The 25,139-nt window shown below is 37.3% G+C and overlaps 1 protein-coding gene across 3 annotated transcripts in view; it reads left to right on the forward strand.

Annotated features, from left to right (window-relative positions):
• The window catches only part of LOC139117744 (intermembrane lipid transfer protein VPS13A-like), a 445,282-nt gene that overhangs the window by 30,100 nt on the left and 390,043 nt on the right, over nt 1-25,139 (forward strand). For all 3 annotated transcript variants that reach the window (XM_070680994.1, XM_070680993.1, XM_070680995.1), the window contains exons 12-17: nt 6,299-6,488; nt 7,560-7,666; nt 10,160-10,305; nt 19,127-19,331; nt 22,851-22,909; nt 23,816-23,968. In XM_070680994.1, the coding sequence (XP_070537095.1) occupies nt 6,299-6,488; nt 7,560-7,666; nt 10,160-10,305; nt 19,127-19,331; nt 22,851-22,909; nt 23,816-23,968 (860 nt within the window). The remainder of the gene's footprint in view (nt 1-6,298; nt 6,489-7,559; nt 7,667-10,159; nt 10,306-19,126; nt 19,332-22,850; nt 22,910-23,815; nt 23,969-25,139) is intronic.

The raw sequence follows: 25,139 nt of genomic DNA on the forward strand, positions 1-25,139 counted from the left end.
TGTCTGTCTGTGTGAGTGTGTGTGTGTGTGTGTGTCTGTCTGTCTGTCTGTCTGTCTGTCTGTCTGTCTGCGCTTTCTATCTCAAAAAATGGCTTATCAGATCAGAATCAAATTTGGTACATAGATTCAGTTTGCAAATGGCAAGAACTGATTAGTTTTTTGTGGGTGTGATATAATACTTTTTGCTCAGTTGCATAATTAATGATTTTAGAAAAAACGGATATACATTGAGAAAGACTGCACACAATTGGATGACACTTACTACAAATGTTGATCTCATCCAGATATATCAGCAGTTGGAACCAATGAGGAGTGACATAAACGATAGTTGCTAATTTGCGTATTTAATGAACTTTGCTAATTAGGGATATATAATATCTGAATTGACTGGACCAAAGTTGATGAAACTTGCTACATATATTGAAGCTGCTATGATACAATATGACTGAAAGTTATATATCTGAATTAACTTGATTGCAGTTGTTGAAACTTGCTACGTACATCAAAGATACTATGATGTAACATTATTGAAAGTCAAAAGACATTTTTACTTTAGCCTGTTCCTAATTTGCATACTAAATGAATTTTCCTAATTAGGGATACATATCTGAATTGACTTGATCAAAATTGATGAAACTTGCTATGTACATTAAAGACACTATAATACAATATTATTAAAAGTTATTTAGCATTTTCTCTTCAGCCAATTCCTAATTTGCATATTTAATGAACTTTCCTAATTAGTGATATATACCTGAATTAACTTGACCAAAGTTGATGAAACTTGTCATGTACATTGAAGATACTATGATACAACATTATTGAAAGTCATTAAGCATTTTAACTTCAGCCAATTCCTAATTTGCATATTTAATAAACTTTGCTAATTAGGGATATATATCTGAATTGACTAGACCAAAGTTCAATTGACTCGACCTAAGTTGACAAAACTTGCTACAAATATTGGAGATTCTATGATGCAACAGTTTTGAAAATCATTAAGCATTTTTACTTCAGTCAACTCCTTATTTGCATATTTAATGAACTTTCTTATTAGGGATATTTATCTGAATTGACTTGACCAAAGTTGACACAACTTGCAATATACATTAACGATTCTATGATACAACATTTTGAAAGTCATTAAGCATTTTTTCTTCAAATTCCTAATTTGCATTTTCTATGATCTTTTCTAATTATGGATATATACTGGGATTTACTTGATCAAAGTTGGCAAAACATGCTATGTACATTGATCATTATACCAGGTTAAAATAATATTGAAAGTCATTTCATATTTTCATGTCAGCTAATTTATAATTTGCATATCTAATGAGCTTTCACAGTTTGGTATATATGGCTTAAAGGACTTTGCCAAAGGTAATTACACTTGCTATATAAAGTGGTGATACAATGACAGCAGTCAAAGAAATTTAATATTTTTATTTCAGCTAATTACATATTTGTATACTTCATGGCCTTTTAGAATTAATGTGGTGAATATTGTTCATTATGTTGATCATAATACTTTCAATGAAGTTGCAAACATGTGGCAAAGGTTCAAATTCACACATAACGGCAATATATAATGAAACACGTGAGCATTTTCAGTTCATATCTGGTTGGTCAGAAAATTTGATTCTCAAAAAACTAATCGACAGATAGCTTTGGTTGACATATTCTCAGAGATGATCTTGCTATGAAATGTTCAAATTATGAGGAAATCTTCAATTGTGTCTTTTTACAGCTATTTGCCATATTTTTTGTCTGGCCACTGAAAGACGAGAATATGATGCAGTATCCCCCAAAGTTCATGTAATAACCCCTTTATCATACATGCATGCTTTGGTTATGACTGTTTCCTGAAATTAATGAGGAAATCAAATGAAATTGACCTTGCTTGTTCCTCACTGTACTCTTAACAAGTTTGCTTCTAAGGAGTGATGACAACAGTATCACTTCTTGATATTATTCTGCTGTTGGGTCATTCCAAATCCGGTCAAAATACTCGCGCCGCACCAGCGTTCGATTTCAAACTTGATTGAGTATAAATAGCTGAGAGCATGGGGCAAGCAGTTCTGCGACATCTATGAATGCACAGTGGATATAATTACCATACCAGTCATTTTATCTCCAAGAATTATACATGTCCTCAGGCGTCAAATATGTCGAATTTACTATCTTAGAAAGGACTTTGTGGGCGGATTAGGGAAAACGTGAAGTGAATACACTGTAAGCTGTAGCATTGTAATTCGTTCGTGATTTTGTTGCTCTTCAAAATCACAAATATATCACAAATAAAACATTTCAAAGGTATTTACATCGTCTGCTCATATATTTAGCTCACATTTGGTTATACCAATGTGAGTTTATCGTATAGGCTGAAGTCGATGGCGTCTGTATGTATGTGTGTATGTATGTATGTATGTATGTATGTATGTATGTATGTATGTACGTACAGTATGTCCGTCAACATCAAAAACACACAAACCGCTGCACGTTTCAGCTTGGTATTTGGTGTGTGGATGCATCCTGGGCTATAGATGGGATTTTGTTCAAATGAAGTCTGCATTGCCAAAATTATGCAAATGAGCTTACAAAATGTGAAAATGGTTAACAATAAATAACTCAAGAACACTTTTTTGATTGCTTTGAAAATTTGTGTGCAAGTACCTTAGGTGAAACTTATACAGTTTAATGAATATTGTGAAGATATCCTTAATTTTGTATTTTTGCTGAATTTTTTTGTGTGATTTTTCTCATTTCCAGTAAAAATTCTTCTTCTCTGAAACCGCCATACCAATCGCTCTCAAATTTGGGTTGTCTCTTTGCAAGGGTGTTACTCTTCTAATTTGTTGAAATGATGACAAAATTGGGAAAAATTATTATTTTTAAGCAATTTTGTCATTTTGGTCAAAAAATCTTAAACAGTATTCATTTTCCTTTTTAAAACCCGTGGACAGACAGCTTTCATATTTGGTACACAGACGTACAGAGATGACAATAGTTAGATATGTGGAAATTGTCCTGAAATATAAAAATTTGTATTTTTAAGACAATATTGTCATTTTTGGTCAAGAAAACTTATCTCAAAATACTTGTTTGATAGCTTTGTAATTTGGTATAAAGTCCCTTGTTTGATAGCTTTGTAATTTGGTATAAAGTCCTGAAAGATGTTATTAGATAAATTTTCTGCTCAAAGTGTTGGGAAACCCCAAAATTCGTATGTTTTAGGTAATTTTCTCATTTTGTGACCTTAAATGACCTACACCAACCCAGGATATGTTGTGAGACAATTTTGAAGGCTGTGAACATAATTTTGTCATATTTGGTATCAATTTGTAGGAAAATTTGATCCAGAAAACAAAGTTGAGGTGATTTTTTCATTTTGGACCAATGTTTGCAACTTTTCTATGTAAGACATACAAGAACTGATGAGAAATTTGGATCCAGGATAATTCCAGATGTTGTAATCACTGCCCACAGTTGAAGGCATTTCACTATCTGTAACTACTTAAGTGCTGTTTACATTAGAATGATAACACTCATGACATTAATTAAAAATCTCAAAGGTTGTAAATGTACTTCCTGTCATTTGGTCTTATGTAATACCAAGGGGTGGAACATTTGATATTCAGGAGGGGGTAGGGTCTAGAAGATCGATGATGTAGCATTACTTTTTTACCAGATCCCTTGTGCATTTTTTGCCCACTCCCACCTTTCTTTTTATCAAGCCTTCTCTGTTTTTTGTTGTTGACATTTGCTTATGTATTTAGGATCTGCTTCCCATTGCTATATAAGTTGATATGCATGTTCCTAAAGATGACCTCCAGTACCTAAGTTGGATACCTTATTTGCTTTTGTCATTCTTGTTTTTTCCTGGTTTAAATATTTCTTGAATGGACCAATTCAAACCGAATGTGAGCACATAGTGTCCTTGATGGTATTTTTTCATTACTGGCTTTGTCTACATAGAACTAAACTTCTTTTAACTACCTAAATGAAAAGTTTGACTTTCCTTTTTATTCTTACATTGTATCCGAAACCCGCATCGGTGCCACCAGACACGATCATGACCTATGAATCTGACTGACTGGTACATATTAGAAATATAATATGTGCACTTTGTCTGTTGCAAGTATTTTCAGTGTTGTTGGATTTTTGTGGCTCATTTATGGCTGTAAACGATGTAATTCACCACCTAGATACTTAAACTTGTCAACAGGAAACTTGTCATATAGCGGTTCTTTTATGATGCACTGTCACGACCAGAACCATAATTTTCAGCAGTGTACGACATGAAAACACTGCACCAGATTGGACCGGCCACGAAGGATGACAGGTGTTGGCAAAACATCCAAATTTTCAGTGCATTTCTCTGTCTGTTTTTAGTACAACTGTACTTGTACCTAAGTGCAATGCCCGTGAACTGACTGCAAACAACAACGTTTTGACCAAAATCACAACGACGTTTTGGAGTGTCATGTCTTATTCGCTCAGCTGTTTTATAAACATACCAATGGAGGTTACGCATATCAGCCAAGGTTACATATATGTATGCGTAGCTGAAGTAATTTGGTTACAGTGAAAATATAATTTGTATATTAACATGTTAAAGCGCAGTGGTCGTCGCGCTGCGCAGTGCGTGATTTTTTTGTTGATAAACATAAATTTTTGTAAACATTAGTCTTCTCAACTTCAATAGGAGTGAGATGGGAGCAGTCCCCCACTTTGTTAAGGCCTTTGTAAGACTGAACATCATGCAGTAGTATAAAGTATTAAGATCGGAAACGAACTTCAGTATTGTATTTCTATTTATAAACTCATGCAAGGCTACAAACATTGAGACACTACACTCAGCACATTATGTCGCTGAGTTTACTGCACGCAGACACAGTGAACAAAAAGGTTTGATCGCACGCGATCACGCTGGTTGTACACAATGCTATGTACAGTACGGTGAAAATAAATAACTAAAATGATCAACATTGCCTATATATGTAGACCAGCAACAAGCACAATGCCTAACACAAAAATTACACTCAAGACCATGATCGGCAAGCCAGAGCAGGACACGGGAGATGTTGTAGGGAGATGGTCACCGCGTTGACGTACACGGATATAGAGAATTCGGTCCCACAACATACCGGCCCTCGACGACTTGGCCCACAATCAACGTTGATCACCATGTCTTACTTCTCCTAGTATTACGTGGTAAGCAATAGTAAAATGACAGGAAACAATAGACAAAACGAGCGGGTTTTCGCGGCATTTGGCAGGAAAATTGCACGGCTACACCGTGCATAGACGTATCGAGAGATCCTGTGCCCCGGTCCTGTGCACGGTCATGGCAGTGATCCAACCGCTAGCTGGTGTAGGCCTACGCGGTGCTGGGCAAACTTCGTTGTTGTACCTCCTGTTTGCCAGGTAGGTCTGAATCTTCTTTCAAGTGAGATAACCCCTACATAACAAGAAGACCTAAGAAAGGTCCTTCGCTTGACTTGATACCTGTACTCGGAATTCTCGTTTGCACCCCAAACGGGGTAAACTTTGTAGTTGAGTTGGATTCTCCACAGCCGAGTGTAGCGCGCCATATACCCGGTTTGACACGGACGTTCATACAGACCACGGAACGGAACAGATGCAGAGATGCTTCTTGAAGTCTTTCTGCAGCGGGCATTGCTCTGCGAGCTGTAGATTTCTGTAGTTTGGGTTGTTGTCTTTGTACTTCTGTCAGGCCTCTTGAAATGAAAGCTCTCGTCCTTGCTAGCGATGTCGAAAACTAGAGCCCGGTCGTTGATAGTCTGTAATAGCGTTTACATGCGTGTCATGCGTACGTCTAGCTCTATGACTCAAGCGATAACAGTAGCCGAGCCCCATTCAACTGATTCAAGAAAATCATGAGCAAATGTGATCTCAATCCAGCGTGCAATTATTGTTCAATATTCAGCAGATATTTAACTTAGACTAATTGACCTCTTATTGCGTGTTACATTTGATTAGTTGGTATGCTTGTGACAGATCAGCCGCCATTTTAACAAGCGGCAATATCGCAAACATTACAATCAACTCGTAACATGTGCGGCGTTCTTGGATTTGTTTACAACAGAGGGGACCCCCTCAGGAGGATGCGCAGCACGACGACCACTGCGCTTTAAAAATATGGGTTCTTATGAGTACTGTCTAAACTACCGGTATAGGAGAATGGCAATACAGGCATAACATGTATGATAATTCTTTTCATCAACAATACTGATGATTAAGAGTTTACAGACCCTTGTTTTTATTTTTAATACAGCTTTATGAAGAAAAAATGAATGTGTTCAGCATAGTGCTAGCAAGACAACAAGCTGAAATGGAGGTAGCTAAAGCAGGAAGTAAGGTAAAGAAAGTAAAGTCAAAAGGTGATGGTGGAGGATGGTTTGGAGGCTTGTTTGGTGGGAAGAAGAAGCAAGAAAAGGAAAAAGAACCAGAACAATTTGAGAAAGGTAGGAAATGTTGGGACTAGGGGTGAGTATAGAGCACCCTAAATCTTTTATGAGAAAAACCAAAACTAGGATGTCTTTCAAGAGGCGTGCTGAAAATGTATAGTTTGCTTGTTTGTTTCAGTTTTTTGCTCTCAATAACTAAACAACTACCCTTGAAGCTGTTAGCATGTCTATGTTCGTTGCATGTATTCAAGAGCTGCTGTATGTATCCAGTCAGCATTTGGTGTAAAGATGTATCATGTCATGTAGATAGAATTTTTTTTGAATGAATACGATTGTACCATATGCAAATAGGCTTCAAAAATGAAAAAATTGTCAAAAGTTAAAAAAAATTGGGTCAATTCACCTTGCTTATTGGTGTTCAGTTGCAGTTGACAGGGTTAATGTAGGTTTGTTCGTTTCTATTACAAAATACTTTTCACCTTCAAGACGAATGGTTCCATTTGCATATATGTAAATGTCAAACCTATTACGAATCATCTGTTTATAAAGATGTCTCATTTGTAAGCACAACAGCTTAGGCACTCCTTCATATGTATAGCTCCACAAAACGTGAATTATTCAGAAAATGTTGCATATCATAGTGTTGTAAATACAATTCAATGACACTTAGTGGTATCGTTTAAATTGATTGCTGATTTGCATTCACATGATGAATTTCTGTTTTCAGGGTGAATGTTCAGAAGCACTGCATAAAACTTTATGAAATATGGTACAGGTGATAATCTGTCAGTGTTATGATAGGATGCAAAAATGTTTGGCAACATCCTGTCGATTAACTACTGATTGACTCATTTAATGACCTTTTGTAAGAAGGATGGCGGCTTACATTGGTTTTATGTTTTCAACACCATGGAACTCATTCTCGGCCATTAAGCCCCATCTGTATCACAGTATTTTTAATCACAGACCTAATTAATGGAGAGGACTCTTTCCTCTCACAGGACTTGTAATTAAAATACTCATTGTGTAACAAGTGGGGACTGTGTCATCAAAAATGACTTGTTTTACAATGGAACTACTCACAGTTTCAGAATGTTTTTAACATTGTATCATGTTTTCTTTGTTAAGACCTACAAGCGCAAATAGCCGGAGAAATGTCAGCCGAAGAGAAGTCCAAACTGTATTCTGCCATTGACTATTCTGAAGATGCTGCTGATCCAACACTACCAATTGAAGTAAGAGCTAAATAGCTTGACTCTTTTAACTTAGTCCTGCAGACAATAATCTGGGTAGATCTTTGTTAGCCTCTCTCAGTCTGTCAGTGTGTGTGTTTGTCTCTGTGGCATTATTCCTCAGATGTCTCTCAGCATATTCCATTTAAGGTAGAATGCACCTCGGAGACACATAATCAGATTCAAATATTTACAGTACTTTCTGATCTACTGCTTCTACTGCTTGTGTGGGCTCATTTTAAAGTTCTTGGAGTAAGAAAGTTATATTTTTCCTTGTCCCCTTAGAATTTACTCAGAGATGGTAGTCATTTTGAATTTCAAATATTGGTTATGTTAGGTAATTTGTTTCTTATGTTCCAAACTTTAACTGGTGACCCCTAATTTTGATTCCTGATTAGGTAAGACAATGAATGGTTGAAAGTTTCATTTGAGCAAACTTTAAAGTCTTTCAGTACTTTCAAGATTCACTCTACCTTCGACTTCACATGTAAACAATACACCATAGAGTATATGTAGATCAACATTTCAATTTGTTCCATGAATTTTTTATGACCAGAACAAAGACATGCCTTAACTAATTTGTCTGAATGTTAGTTGAAAGTTCTAGCTGCAGAGACCTTTTTCTGTTTGATTAGGTTCTGGATGAATTCTGCCTTGTATGAATTACAATTACCGTACTCGTCCGAGTATAAGCCCCCGGTTCGGCAACACTAAACAGCGGTTAAAACTAGGGGAGGGGCTTATACTCGAGCAACCCCATGTTATCTGGCATGGACGCTTAATTTATGCTAATTTTATGCACGATTTTTTCCAACACCACTCGATCTTTCTATCGCTTTCAAAATCGACTTACACATCCAAAGAAATTGATTGTACAATCTCTGAATACAGAAGTGACATTTTGGTGAAATTTCAGCGTCGAAAAAAAACCCAAACTTGAAACAAAGACGTCATGTATGCTGCTGATCAACAGTAATGACATGTGATTCACTGATTGTGAACAGGCATGCATTGCCCACACGGAAAGGCAACTCAATATTCCAATATCAAACTGTCTACATCTTGTGAAAACAACAACATAGCAGTGAAAATTGTAATAGTCACCAGGAAAAGTCTTCACAAATGAAAGGATAATTGCTTCAAACAAAAGAAGCTGTATGTTTCAAGCATGAAAACATCGTGGCCGTGAATGAAAATAAACAATGGCGGACGTGAGTGAGACTATTCTATTTAGGCGACGGGGGTGAGTAGGGTCAAAGAATCAAGATAGTACTGGAAAAACGTGTCATTTTCCTTACGATATTGTCAAGGGAACTCCAGTTTCCCATTGTTTTAACATCTTTTAATGGTTTCTTTATTATCTAAAATTAATTTTACCAAGTTAAATGACCAAATATACTCTCCTAACCTTTCTGTATTTGAGTTACACTAGGGTAGGGGCTTATACACGGATGTAATGCATTTTCTAAAATCCTCTAAAATCAGTAGGGGGGCTTATACACGAGCAGGGGCTTATACTCGGACGAGTACGGTATAGGTTGCTAGGTATAACTTTTCTGATTAGTTAAAATTAGTCCAAATTTTTCTCTTTTGGTCAAAATATGTTTTTAACTGAAATCTACTGTCTGAAAACTTTCAAATTTTGTTTTCAATCTCTTGGGAATAGTTTTACTCTTATTTGTTCATATGACAGTGAAAATTGCATGTTCACCCATTATTTTGTCAGTTTTCGTCATAAAACCATTGGCATTAGGACAGCTGTGTCCATCCTTAGTGACAGTGTCTATATTTGAATTTTTAGGTTCCATGCATTGATTTTATTTCCAGATACTTAGTTTTCTTTATTTATCGTCGCAACTATATCACAAGGGGTCATGAAGGTAATACTGTGATTAACCACCTGATTTACTGATTTACAGATGGGACTTCATGTTGCTCTATTGTTTGTCCATCTGTCTGTGAACACTGTTTCTTAACAACTGATCACTTTTCAACTTAAAAGTTCTATAGCATAAAGTGTGCATTCATGAAATTTCAACAGTTTCATCTCATATTCCTCAAAACTTCTTGAAATTTGATTTGTTTAGCTCTGTAGGAATGACTTCATTGAGGTTTGTATAAATGATTATGAAAATTGCATATTTGTAGTGTTTAGAATTAGCCTTCAAATTTTGAAGGTGCCTGATGTTGACATATTCACACATAAATTTTTAGGTTCATTGTCTGCTTCGTCAAAATATTTTCCTGTAACTGCTCGTCCAATAACTAGATTTAGTTTTGTAAAGATGACTTCATTAAAAGGATACAACTCTTGACAAAATTTGCATTTCTAAATCTTTAGTGCCAATTGAACATTTTTGGAGATAAAATCTTCCCAAGAATTTTCACTCCAGTTGCTACATAAAATCCAACACTTTAGTACATATCAACACTGTACCTGTACATATTTGAACAACTCATGGGGCTGTTACTGTATTCTTTCTCCATTTTTTGCAGTATGTTGGTATGAAATTTCACTTCAAGTTACAAAGGACGTTTTTGCAGCTTACGGATTCGTCACTTGAACAGCCAGAAATTGTCAAGTTGACGTTGGATGATTTGTATGCGCATGTACAACAAAGGCCATCTGTCGATGCTTTCAGGTATGTGTATTGTCTCTAATACCTGTCTGCATATTTTTATAGCTTTTGTCACTTTCCAGAGATACTATAGAAATAACGGATGACGTGCTGACCATTAACATTATTTATGGGCAAGGGCGAGAGGAAAGCCAAAAGTTAATGGGCGAGGCTTGCCGAGCCCTTTAATTTGGCTTTCCTCTCGCCTGCGCCCATAATAAACGTTAATGGGCAGCACGGAGTCTGTTTTTAGCTCCCATAGCCATGTATATATGGCAATGGAAGCTATTCTTATAGGCTAGGAAAATGTCTGTATGTATGTATGTCTGTATGTCTGTATGTCTGTATGTCTGTATGTCTGTATGTCTGTCCGTCAACATCAAAAACTCCAAAACCGCTGCACATTTCATCTTGATATTTGGTGTGTACATGGATGATGGGCTGTAGATGAGATTTTGTTCAAATGAAGTTGTCATTGCCAAAAATATGCAAATAAGTGCCAAAAAAGGCGTTTTTGGTAAAAAATCTCCTTCTTCATAACCGCTGGTCAGACAGCTTTGATATTTGCTATACAGGTCCTAGGGATAACCCAACTTGGATTTGTTCAAATTGTGATGAAATATGCAAATCTGTATTTTTAAGGAATTTTTTTGTCATTTTGGTCAAAAATTTATTTCATCAAAACGCTTGTCTGACAGCTTTGATATTTGGTATACAGGTCCCTAGGGATAGCCCAACTTGGATTTGTTCAAATTGTGATGAAATATGCAAATCTGTATTTTTAAGGAATTTTTTTGTCATTTTTGGTCAAAAATTTATTTCATCAAAACCGCTCGTCTGACAGCTTTGATATTTGGTATACAGGTCCCTAGGGATAGCCCAACTTGGATTTGTTCAAATTGTGATGAAATAAGCAAATCTGTATTTTAAGGAATTTTTTTGTCATTTTTGGTCAAAAATTTATTTCAATCATAAAACCGCTCGTCTGACAGCTTTGATATTTGGTATACAGGTTCCTACAGATAAACTAAATATGATATACAGAATATATGATGAAATCTGCAATTTTGTATTTTTGGTGCAATTTTTGCCATTTTTGGTCAAAAAATGTGTTCTCAAAAACTACTTGTCTGATGCCTTTGATATTTGGTATACAGGTTCCTGGGGGTTCTCTTAGTGTGATATAGTGAAATTTGATGAAATCTTCAATTTTTGTATTTTTGGGTCAGTTTTTGCCGTTTTTGGTCAAAATATTTGTTTCTCAAAAGTTACTCATGTGATAGCTTTGATATTTGGTATACATTTTTATACATAATTATGATGAAATCATCAATTTTGTATTTTTGCAGCTAATTTTGCCATTTTAGGTCAGGCCATCCTGAAATGAGCTATCAAAGATCTCAACCTTCTTCATCTACATATGTCACAAAACGTTGCTCTCTTCATAACACAGCAGAGCTCTGTCGACAATTGTGTCGTTTGTTAGCTCCCATAGCCATATGTATATATGTTTACAAGTTTACATTTTATTGAAAATCTCAATAGCCACTGAGCAGATTAGATGAAAAATTAGCATGTAAGTACTTTGGGCTGACCTGAAATGATTGTGCACATCTTGGGTCAGTATCTTGGACTTGCTATTTTTCATGAATTTTTTTGTAATTTTCTCCCATTTTTGGTCAAAAAATCTTCTTCTCTGAAACCACAAGTCTGATTGATTTGAAACTTGGTATGGAAGTGCATAGGAGTGACCTTTCTCAAATCTGGGCAAATCATGGTGAAATTTGCATATTTGCATTTATTGGCTATTTTTTTCATTTTTGATCAGAAATTTTTTTTAACTCTGAAACCACACGTCCGATTGAGTTGAAATTTAGTGTAGAGGTTTTTACGGGTGACGTCAGTAAGATTTGATCAAATTCTGGTGAAATTTGTATAATTTTATTTTATTGGGGGAATTGTTTCTATTTGTGATAAAAAAATCTTTTAGCTTGATTTTAGCTTGTTTTGATAACTATATGGGAGCGACCAGTGACATTGTCACTATTTTTTCAATTATATCATCAAACCCTGAAAAACCGTCAAAATTTATGAAAATTTCCAGTGCGAATGACAACAGGGCTCCAGAACCTGTCAGTGAGTAGTGCGCGCTGCAAAAATTTGGAAATCCGGAGATTTTTAAAAAAAAAAGCATCTAAACTTGGCCCACAAATGTTCCATTTTATTTTGTGGTTGATTATGATCTTTGTACAAATCACAATTTTCGTTTTAGCCATAAAGTTACTGTGTTTACGATAGTATTCATATTCACGGGCATGAAAACAAACCAATACTGTGTATTTGTGGGCAGTCACGTGGTTCAGTTCGACCAATTAAAATGCAGTGGACAGGGCATGGTAATATACTCCATAATATTAGCCAGTACTAGGTGGTATCAACCTTGATAGTCTACATATTTTACAATTCTTGCTGTAATGTCTTGATATACAGTCACAGTTGCTTTCACAGGATTCTGATCACCTGGATTTTTGTTTAAATGGGACATTTCATCGTGTAACAGAATTTTTACATGTAAAGTTGCACGGTTAAAAGGGGACATCCTGATGTTTAATTGGGACCTCTTAATGCCGATTAGAATGATAAAGTTGTGATTCTGACAAGTTTAACACAGATTTTTGTCAACAATGTGTCCTTTTTACTGACCAACAGTTAGCGACTATGTAAATGACTAATCATCCTTACCGCGTGTTTCATCCATTTACAAGCTGTACATGTGATCAACTCAGCTGTAGGAACCGCCAAAAGGGTGGTCTCAAAGCAATGGGACTTAGTTTTTAGCTTACAAGGACGTTAATTAGTTCCAGCCCCTGACGAAGTCAGGCGGGGACTTATAGATTGAGTGGTGTGCGTCCGTGCTTCCACGGAGATATCTCAGACACCTAGACTGATTTCTTTCAAACTTGGTACAAGGGTAATACACTATGGCGGACATATGCACATCAACTTGTTTTTGGATATGATTGAATATGGCCGCCGGATGACCATTTTGTTTCATATCTTGGGCGTTATGCATATGTAGAGATATCACATTCCAACCTGCAAATTGAAATCATATTTGGCGAATGTTTTTTCATTCGCCAATTGAAATTTTGAAAAAAATTGAAAATGGCAAATTGAAATTTTGCCTTCAAGTGAAGGTAAATTGATAGGTAAAAATATGTTTCAGTTTGACAGGTCGCAGTTAGAACGTGGCCATTTTGAGTTTGAACCCAGTGATTTCATCTCACATTAAGTTTTGCATTTCGAAAGGCTGATACATGGATAATCAAAATTTTTAGCTTCTCATCTATTGTGATGGGTCATATCATAAACTGGTGGGGGTGTTCATCGTTCAGGTTGAGGTGTAGGAGAACGATTTTGAGCTGTGACAAAAATCACAAAGGGACTTAGCCCAGTGTTTTTGCTAAGCTTGAGGAATATTGGTAAATGATTTGGGAACCCTGTTAACATTTACCTGCGTACTGCCCTTAACAAAAACACTGTTAGCCACAGTGTTAAGCCTTTCTCCAAGGTTTCTTAGTTGACTGCAATCCATTGCAGACTATTGAGCTAACATTGTAGGGTACTCACTTTGTGTTTGCTCGCTCTGTGTGTGCAAGGTGTGTTTGGTACTGCGTTGCCTGGATATCCCCTCATGGCCAGCGTTTCCGTTACAATTTCAAAACTTGCGTACGATTTTACGCAACTGAGTTTTTATTTGCGTAAAATGTATTCAAAATGCGTACGGCAGGAATCAGTATCTGAAGTGAGCTGGGCAGTCTTTCTGTAAAACTTGGGGGGGGGGGGGGGGGGTTCCTGTAATGCGCATGCTCTATTAACAAAAAAACAACAACCTGGGGGGCTTCAAGGTGTAGCTGAACATTTGCCATGCCGTGATGCATGTCCCGTATATGATCGTTGAGCAGCCCAATGAGTTCATGTTCAACGAGAATACCTTCTGACTACGGAATTAGTGTTTCAAAGGGCCAACAAAAAGCAGATACCGTTCAAAGTCCAGCGGGACCTCTTAAGAATGCAACCCGACAGAGTCTAAATGGTCACCGGTAAACACTTTCCAAATAACATGCGACGTAATGACCATTAACTGTATTGTGTTACCAACAACGTAGACTCGATTGATTCTCGAATTTTTTGCATCTGTAGTGCCATTGTCTGTACTGAACTGATTGACATGACGTTTTGTGCTGATGAAATACAATGTTGCATAAAGTGCTGCGGTCTGCTAAAGTCTAAAATGTTGCAATATCATGATGAATGTCACTTGCAAGCAGGTGCATATGTTCTATTTTTGTCCTGCATTGAACCACGTTCAGGCAATGTAGTGCGGGTCAAGTACGTCGTGTCATTGGGCGGCATTTCTCAATGCGTATTTGTTTACGCAGTCATGATTTTTTTTGCGTATTTCCGAACAATTTTGCGTAAAATACGCAGGATTTTGCGTTAACGGAAACACTGCATGGCCTCACGTGATATGGGCCTGTTGCATAATCTGCAGATGGATCATATGCCTCTGAAAAACGGTCATTGTGTAAGCATCTTGGCATTTTTTTAGCAGTTTTTCTCATTTAATTTTGCAAAATATCGGCGAGTACCTCAATATTTCAAGATAACTCTTTCTTCCTAATCGTTTCCTGGAGTTTCAGAGTCATATGAAAGAAAATGAGTGAAAATTTGAGACAGGAAAATTGGACATAGGCATCTATGGCGGCCATGTTTAATGTTTACAGTACAACCATGAATATTTTTTGGGTATTTGCTTCTGACAACCTTAAATGACCCAAAGGAACATAAAACATGAACTACTAGTGTAATATAGTCATAATTGCTATCGATCTGTATTAAAATTTGCTCAAGAAAACAATTCCCAGGTGATATTTGATCCTTATTTATACAACATCAAGTCCACTTTAGTCTCACTGCTAACATTTCCTGTCCAAGTAATCCTGAATGTTCCAATCTCATTTACTCAAATGAGCACAAGGCAGTTTCAGCATATTTCATTGCTTGTATCCTGACACAGTGTGTACACATACTTGTGACTATCATCCACTTCTTGACTTTGACTTGAAAGTGCATTTGCAAACACATTTCCACATTTTCACCGCAGTACATTAACAAAATTTATATTTGGCAGAGACTATGTCATTGAAAATTACTTGTTTTCATGTAAAAATTCCCCAAGTGTGAAAACGAATGAGGAGGTGGTAAACAATTTTGATATGATGACCAACGTTTACCATGGAACTCAGCAATGGAACCAACTAATCCTGATTTCAAAGTTGGCAGTGTGATTGACTCCGCCCCTAAAAAGACATAGTCTGTTGCTTATGGCAATGCAGCTGCCTTTAAATCTGTTTCGTTGACCTTTAACATGCTACACGATAACAATAGATAGACGTCTGTTGGACAGCACTGACTGGCTCATGATTTAACTTGACATCTCAATTTTATCTTAAGTCGACTAGCAACAGCATTCAATACAAAATACGAAAATGCTCAACACAGAGTGATCGACAAATGTTGCCATTTACAGTGTTGTCCCCAGGCCGTTTAACAAGATTGGCCCCAATCCTTTATTTTTTTCGCCCGATCCTTTATTTTTTTTTGTCTGATCCTTTTTTTCATGCCGATCCTGTTTCATGTCCGCTGATACTCTTTAAATGTGGCTGAAGACCTATTGCTTCTCGGTGGCGATTTTGTCACTTTTATTTCAGCTAGCTTATCAAGTGTGAAATGGTTCTAATGTGGCGATAACACAACGTGCCAGATGATTAAAAGGTTTATTCCATCGCCAAAATGTGTGAAATGGTTAGACTGTTCTCCTATCATGTCGATGCTTTAGGTGTTTCACACACAATGAGGCAGGGTTATCCCAAAGTCGCACTTATCTGTGAGGAGAATAAATGGGCCGGCCGTAGTGCAAATGAACATCGGCTAAGACGGATGAAACTTAAATTCAAAAAGCATGACATGTGTTACGCTGTCAATGGTACAGACAAGTACCATTTTATACAACAGACATGGAGTACACTCAACGAAAGGCTCGGTGTTGCATCTTTGCCAGCGGGCACTCAGTCAAAGCATCTATACTATAGGCAACTGGTTGAACTGCCGTTGCCACCAATGTCTAGAACTGGTAATGATCTGAAGGTCAGGAAAAGTGATTTCGATCAGAAGTGGCTGAAATTGTACGATTGGTTGAGACAAACATGAGATGCAAAAATGTATGGTACTGCTGCATGTTCAGATCATTGCGTGTCCGAGTTAGCCATTTCGAGATCTGTGTACGTCAACATGACATTGAAGCCATGTGTGTCACCTTGCGTCACACATTCGTAACTTGCATGTATTTGTTCGATTGACTTTGAGAAACAATTGCACTTGGTCCAGTTTCAAAACCCATGACCTGTTTTACAATATTCAAGGCACCATGAAATGAAATGAAAAGGAACTGCATGAGCTAAAATAATCATTTGTGTGATCATCTGAATACTATGGAAAACAGGTCATGACCTGCGACATGCGACCTGTGTCTTTAAACTGTGATCTGCGACCTAACCCTAACCCTAACCCTTACCCTAACCCTAACCCCAAACCCTAACCCCTAACCCTAAGCCTAACCGTAACCCTAACTGCAGATCGCAGTTTAAAAAACTTGCATGTTGCATGTCGTGACCCTAACCCTAACCCCTTACCCTAACCCTAACCCCTTACCCTAACCCTAACCGCAGATCGCAGTTTAAAGAACTCGCATGTCGCATGTCATGACTGGTCTTCCATAGAATACAGCAGCTATGTACATACGGTTAGGGTATACAGTATAGGTTCAAAGGTCGCATGTGTTCAAGTGTGCTCCACACAATGCATGGCGGCTGACGCCGCGCAGTTCTCGAAGTTTCATACGTTTGTTGAAGTAGAAGTCGATGCAATTTCAAATCTTGTTCTTGAAAATACCCGGTATCAATATTTTCGGGTAATATTATGAATTGAGTTTTAAAGTCAACATATTTCTCTGCAGGCATGCTCTGCTGACTCCGAATTGTAAGTGCAATATTCAGTCCCGTATGAATTTGTCCGTGTATCTGTTTTGCCATGGACGTTTTAAAAAGACTTCCATGATTTTGGCAATCTGGCTACAGACAAACATGTAGTAACAGAGGATCACATAAAACGTCTGATTTTGAATGGTATTTTAGAGAGAACAGGAAGACTTTGAATGAAAATATAGATGTAATATATGAAGTGCTAAAAGATTTTACTTTATCCTTTTATTGTGGGATTTTTATATTTGGTATACAGGTTCCTAGGGTTGATCTTCATACGATACATTGCAATTAGGTTGAAATAGGCAATTTTGTATTTTGGGGGCAATTTTTGCCATTTTTGGTCAATAAATTTGTTTCTCAAAATGTTCTTGTCTGATAGATTTAATATTTGGTAGATATGTTCCTGCAGATGATTTCAATTAAATATGTTCAAATTATGGTAAAATCTTTAATTACCATATGTATTGTTAGTCCCAACAGACACCGTCCAGGGGGACTTATAGGTTTGGTCATGTCTGTGCGTGCGTGCGTGCGTGCGTGCGTGCGTGCGTCCGTTCACGCAGATATCTCAGAGATGCCTGGAGCGATTTCATTCAAACTTGGTACAAGGATTACTTCACATGTCATGCATATGCACATTGATTTGTTTTATGATATGATCCAATATGGCCATCATGCACCCATTTTATTACAATTTTTTCATGTACAGAACCATAACTCAGACATTTCTCAACCGATTTTATTCAAAGTTAGTACAAGGAAATTTACCTATGTCATACATATGCACATCAATTTGTTTCAGGATATGATCCAATATGGCCACATGGCAGCCATTTTATTATGTTTTTTCATGTTGAGAGCCATAACTCTGGCAAGTCTCGACCGATTTTATACAAAGTTGGTACATAGACATTGACGTATGTCATACATATTCAATGTTGATTTTTTAGATAGTAAGATCAAATATGGCTGCGTAGTAGCCATTTTGTTACGATTTTTTCATGGACAGAGCCATAACTCAGACATATTTCCACCAGTATCATTCAAAGTTTGTACAAGGACATTGACCTATGTCATACATATGCACATCAATTTGTTTCACGGCATGTAGCAGTATCATGTGAATTACTGATAAGAAGTTTCGTAATTAGGCTAATATGTTAAGAAATACTGCATCAAATTTCATGAAACTTTGTACAGATGTTAAGCTCACATTGCTTTAACCGTGAAAAAGACATTTATCAGTCTTATGTTAATTAATTTGTAATTGCATATGTAATGAACTTTCCTAATTTGAGTGATATATCCACAAATACTGCGTCAAATTTGATGAAACTTGGTACAGATGTTGATCTCATAGTGTTGTAAATACTGCATCAAACTTTATGAAATATGGTACCAGTGACAATCTGTCAGTGTTTGGATAGTATGCAAAAGTGTTTTGCAAAATCCTGTCGATTAATTGCCAAGTGACTCATTTAATGACCTTTTGTAATTAGGATGGCGGCCTACCGGTACATTAGTTTTATGTTTTCACCACCATGGAACTCCTCTTGGCCATTGAGCCCCATCTGTATCACAGTATTTTTAATCACAGAGACCTAATTAATGAAGAGGACTCTATTCTCTCTGAGGACTTGTAATTAAAGTACCCATTAAGTGGGGACTGTGTCATCAATGAAGACTTGTTTCATCTGCAGTGACTTGTTTCATAAATGCCTTATTTTTGTGTTCAACAGATTAGAAGCCAAGATAGATTCATTCAGTGTGTATGGTTCTAAACATGAAAATGGCAAGATACCACAGATGGTGAAATCTCAGAGATCAGATTCTGGATATATGATGTCACTACTTGATGTGCAAGTTGAAACTAATCCACTTGATGGCAAAGCTGATCAAAGAATATCAGTAAAGGCTAGGCCACTAGAAATTGTCTTTGATGCTGTAAGTGGGTAATCTTAATGTATATCCTGTCCCCCTTTCAAGTTGAATGTATTCTGAAACATTAATTCATTGTTAATGAAAGCACAATGCTGACCTGTTGCAATACAAAGAAACAAGATCCATCAATTACTGTTTTTAGCTCACATTTGGTTATACCAATGTAAGTTTATCGTAGAAGCTGAAGTCGATGGCGTCTGTATGTATGTATGTGTGTATGTATGTATGTATGTATGTATGTATGTATGTATGTATGTATGTACGTACAGTATGTCCGTCAACATCAAAAACACGCAAACCACTGCACGTTTCAGCTTGGTATTTGGTGTGTGGATGCATCCTGGGCTATAGATGGGATTTTGTTCAAATGAAGTCTGCATTGCCAAAATTATGCAAATGAGCTTACAAAATGTGAAAATGGTCAAGAATTAATATCTCGAGAACCACTGTTTTGATTGCTTTGAAAATTTGTGTGCAAGTACCTTAGGTGAACCTTATACAGTTTTATGAATATTGTGAAGATATCCTTAATTTTGTATTTTTACTGAATTTTTTGGTGATTTTTCTCATTTTCAGTAAAAATTCTTCATCTCTGAAACCGCCAGCCCAATCGCTCTCAAATTTGGGTTGGATCTTTGCGAGGGTATTACTCTTCTAATTTGTTGAAATTATGACAAAATTGAGAAAATTACTATTTTGGAGCAATTTTGTCATTTTTGGTCAAAAAATCTTAAACAGTATTTTCTTTTTAAAACCCCTGGACAGACAGCTTTTATATTTGGTACACAGACATACAGAGATGGCAATAGTTAGATATGTGGAAATTGTCCTGAAATATACAAATTTGTATTTTTAAGACAATATTGTCATTTTTGGTCAAGAAAACTTGTTCTCAAAATTACTTGTTTGATAGCTTTGTAATTTGGTATAATGCCCCGAGGGATGTTAGTAGATAAATTTTCTGCTCAAAGTGTTGGGAAACCGCAAAATTTTTATATTTTAGGTAATTTTCTCAGTTTGTGACCTTAAATGACCTACACCAACCCAGGATATGTTGTGAGACAGTTTTGAAGGCTGTGAACATAATTTTGTCATATTTGGTATCAATTTGTAGGAAAATTTGATCCAGAAAACAAAGCTGAGGTGAATTTTTTCATTGCGGACCAATTTTAGCAACTTTTCTATGTAAGACATACAAGAACTGATGAGGAATTTGGATCCAGGATAATTCCAGATGTTGAAATCACCGCCCACAGTGGAAGGCATTTCACCATCCTTAACTAACTTAAGTGCTGTTTACATTAATGATAACACTCATGGCATTAACTAAAAACTCCCCAAGGTTGTAAATACATTTCCTGTCATCTAGCGATATGTAATACCGAGGGATGGAACATTTGATATTCAGGAGGGGTCCAGAAGATTGATGAGGTAGCATTACTTTTTTACCAGATCCCTTGTACATTTTTTTACCCACTCCCACCTTTTCTTTTCATCAAACCTTCTCTGTCTATTTTTTGTTGTTGACATATGTATTTAGGATCAGCTTGTCCCATTGCTATAGAAGTTGATATCCATGTTCCTAAAGATGACCTCCAGTAGCTAAGTTGGAGACCTTATTTGCTTTTGTCATTCTTGTTTTTCCTGGTTTAAATATTTCTTGAATGGACCAATTCAAACCGAATGTGAGCACACTGTCCTTGACGGTATTTTTTTATAGTTGTTTTGACCTTGAGACTGTTACATGAAAGAAAACGAACAAAAGGTGAACTCAGCAGTTTCCGTATAAAATGGAATTTATTACAAAAAAAAACTAATTGATAAGTCAGGGATAGAATACAAACTGTAAAAGTGTACAGGCTACTTATCTCGCTGGGACGGCAAAGCTTCAGTCTCAGAGTTGTAATAGTCAGTCGGATGAATGAAGTCCTTTGGCTTGCAGGCTTAAAGTTACACAAAGTCCACAATTTGAATCCAGTGTGGCAGTGCAGGTTTGAAAAGTCTTGAAATTAATACTGCCGGAGTTTCCTAATGCCCGCCGCACACGAGAGAAATTAGCTGAGCAAAGTTTCATTCGAGGCTGTTTACTCAGCTAGTTTACCCTCGTGTGCGGTCGATTTTTCGTGAGTTTTTGTCCTCGCGAGGCGTTGAGCAAAATATCCAACCTGTTTGATATTTTTTGCCTCGCGAGGCAAAATGCTCACCGTGTGCGCTGGACAAAGTCATTTTACTCACGCCTTTACACCGTGACTAAAGCGCATGCGTATCCCGTATCCGTGGCGGGGTAGACCTTTTGATGATCCGCATAGCTACGCACGCTACCCCGTCAACAGATAGCTGCGTTTCCACAGCCAATGTTGACAGTACCGTCGCAAGATTTTTTTCTCTGAGCGGACCTTTGCTTGCTGTCCTCTGGAACTTTATTATCTGCTGTGCTTCACTTCGATGAGAACTTTATGTCTCTGTTTTTAAAGTCAACAGACCTTACATCATATGGCGCAGGATAATTGCACCAAAGTTCCACCAATTTGTCCTCCTACTAGACGACATCACTGGGGCGGCCATTTTTGTATCGTCATGTGATTTTAACGCATGCGCTTTAGTGTAAAGGCGTGAGTAAAATGACTTTGTCCGGCGCACACAGTGAGCATTTTGCCTCGCGAGGCAAAAAATATCAAACAGGTTGGATATTTTGCTCAATGCCTCGCGAGGACAAAAACTCACGAAAAATTGACCGCACACGAGGATAAACTAGCTGAGCAAACAGCGTCGAATGAAACTTTGCTCAGCTAATTTCTCTAGTGTGCTGCGGGCATAAGAGGCGCGTTCCCAAAATGTCTGACTGCAAGCTGTGCCGGTCCCATATCTATACTCTAGTGGTTATAGAAGAGAATATAAGACAATCTAGAACCTCTATTGACATGCTAAGTACTGCTCTAAAATTATCTCCCTTACACAACTAATTAAATTTCCAGAACTCTCCAAATATGACTAATTGAATTCAAGGTCGTGAGGTGTAAAGGACAGTGACCTTGAGAATGTTCTAGACTAATTAAACTCAGCTCATGAGTGAGGGGGAAAATGACGTACATAACAAGAGCACCTTGAAATGTCAACACCCTTGTACTGGCTATCTACATGTATGTGTATAATAATCCAAAAAGAAAACAAAACAGATTATGTTACAACCTATTCAAACCTGAGTTTTCAATATCAAACTTGACTTTTTATTTCATGGGGTGTTTGCTTTATGAAAATTTTCATCTTCTTTATCAACGAGTGTCACAAAAGGATATTCCTTACATGCACAATGGAGCTGTATCGGCTGATAGGTCACTTGTAATAATAAGTAGGAAAAATATTTTTCACACATTGTTTAAAGTCGACTAAAAGAATAAGTGATCTGACAAGATGGCTATGATTTTCAGAGAAGAGAGAGCTTATGAAGCAAAAGAGATTGATAACAGGTCTTTGCAAATACCAGAGAGATTTGACTCTTTTCTGTTTCTTTATTTAACACAGAAAACTGTCAACCATGTTGTGAACTTCTTCAAACCACCTGAGGATGTCCATCTCAAACAGTAAGTTTATTTGTTTCTATCATAACAGGGAAAAGATTTAAATATATTTTCATATAATACGCTGAAAATACTGGTATCACTTGTTAAACATTGATTGGAACAATTTTTCTAACATGCTTTCTCTATCCCATAATACTATACCTTCAGGACAAATGGATATATTTGCATATACCGGTATGCAAGTTAACTTACCTAATGTGATCATGAGTATTCCCTTAAAACAGTGGGGGGGGGGGCATATTTCTAAGCAGAACAGGTTAGACACTAATCATACACAGGGCATAATTTTTCAAAATGGCAGGAGAGCTAAAATTCGCTCCCCTGATCATCTTGGCAAGTGATTCAACAGCTTCCTCGCAAAGAGCAAACCAAGTGAAAAATGATCAAATTTTGATTTACCATATGAGTGCTGTAATTTTTCCCCACAAAAATTTTAGTGCAATATTTTTCTAATTTTTTTCTAATCCTTGTCTATATATAGTAGCTTCAGGGACAATGATCCTACATTTATAATACTGTATCACATTGTTACACCAAAATCAATCCAGTACATTGCTAGAATATGCATGCCGAGACATAATTCATGCTCAACTGAACTGAGCTGAACATGGAAGGCATAATTATTAGCAACATTGTGCTATGCCAGTCGGTCGGAGGGCATCAGAGTAAATGGTACGTTTTGGATACAGAGTGTGATTGTGGTCTAAAAACCTTGCATCCGAGCCATGGCGCAAGCTGCTGTTCATTCAGGCTGACTATCGTTTGCAGAAGCAGTAGGCGAGTGGAACGATAGCTCGCTTCAAAACTAAGGGTCTGTTATATGTGGATCATTGTATTACAATGAGAATGGGAACATGGTGTCATTGACATTAATTTTCATATTTGCATTATATAATCTATTCACAGATTACAAGCTGCAGCCTTTTCTAAACTTGATGCCCTTAAGAGTCAGAGTGCTTCTGGTCTTACACATATGATACATACAAGAAAAGTAACTGATATCACTGTTGACCTCAAAAGCTCTCACATCATTATCCCTGAAAGAGGAGTATATGACAGGTAAAGATAAATCGTTCTGTATATTCTAATAGAAATGCAGGCTAACAAAATTTTTTTAAATTTTCTCTTTCCTTTCCTATTCAGTGTTCTCAACATTATTTGTAGCTTTCTATTCTGTCTCATTATTTGTGTACTAATTGTAGCTATTGGAATATTATGTATATCCACTAACCTAATATTTCTGGTAGTGCTAGAGACTCAATTTGATGAGTTTTACTAGCCACGGCCACGGCCGATCCCTTGTATAGACTGTGTGTTTTCTGAACGCGAATGCATATACATGTATAGCAAAGCTTAGAAATAGAAGACACGGTATGGGCACACGTACGCATGGCCTTTGTTTCTCTTGTTCATATGTTCGCTTAGCTGTGATATCGCAGCGGTACTTGTGGCGTGTATCGAACGCGCTCGGGTCATTGAGGTCATCGCCACTGTGATATCGCAGCGGTACTTGTGGCGTGTATCGAACGCGCTCGGGTCATTTGGGTCATCGCCACAGGGTCTGTGGCGATGACCTCAATGACCTGAGCGCGTTCGACACACGCAAGTACCGCTGCGATATCACAGCTAATGTTCGCTACAATTTAAATAATTTTTACAAAAAAGAAGCTGAAGGCTGAAGGCTGTAGCCTGTCATTCGGATGATGAACACGTGCTCAGACGCCAGTTTTTTTGCCGTGCATTCATCCTGTGAACATGTCACAGTCCTGTCCAAGTTGCCACGCGAGCGGAAATCGTTAGCGTGGATTTTGATTTGCGCGAGCGCTAGGCGAGCGGAGCGATCGCTCACCTCAAATCTCATGCCCTGATAATGACCGAGTAGAGATTTTGCGGCCGCAAGAGATGATAAGATTTCACGATGGCTGTTCAGTGTGGAATCGTTATCATGGAGTTTCTGCGTCCGTATGTTGATTATGAGCAGCAAGAGATTTCGCGTCCGCACGAGCTTTTGTAAGTTTTCCGCAATCTCATCAGTTAGGCATTCACCGCCAACATTATCATTCGACATCTCACTAAGTGCCTCATAGATAGTTACTGGTGTGGGCAGTGTTAATCCAGATCAAGTTGCATAATGTTAGCAATGTTGAAGCTGACTGATATTTTGTGGTCGCAAATAAATATGCTTTGAGTTGTTGTTGTCGCATTTGAAGTTGACGGGGCCGCTAAAAGT

The sequence above is a fragment of the Ptychodera flava genome, chromosome 18 (assembly GCF_041260155.1).
Source record: "Ptychodera flava strain L36383 chromosome 18, AS_Pfla_20210202, whole genome shotgun sequence".
Taxonomy (NCBI): Eukaryota; Metazoa; Hemichordata; class Enteropneusta; family Ptychoderidae; genus Ptychodera; species Ptychodera flava.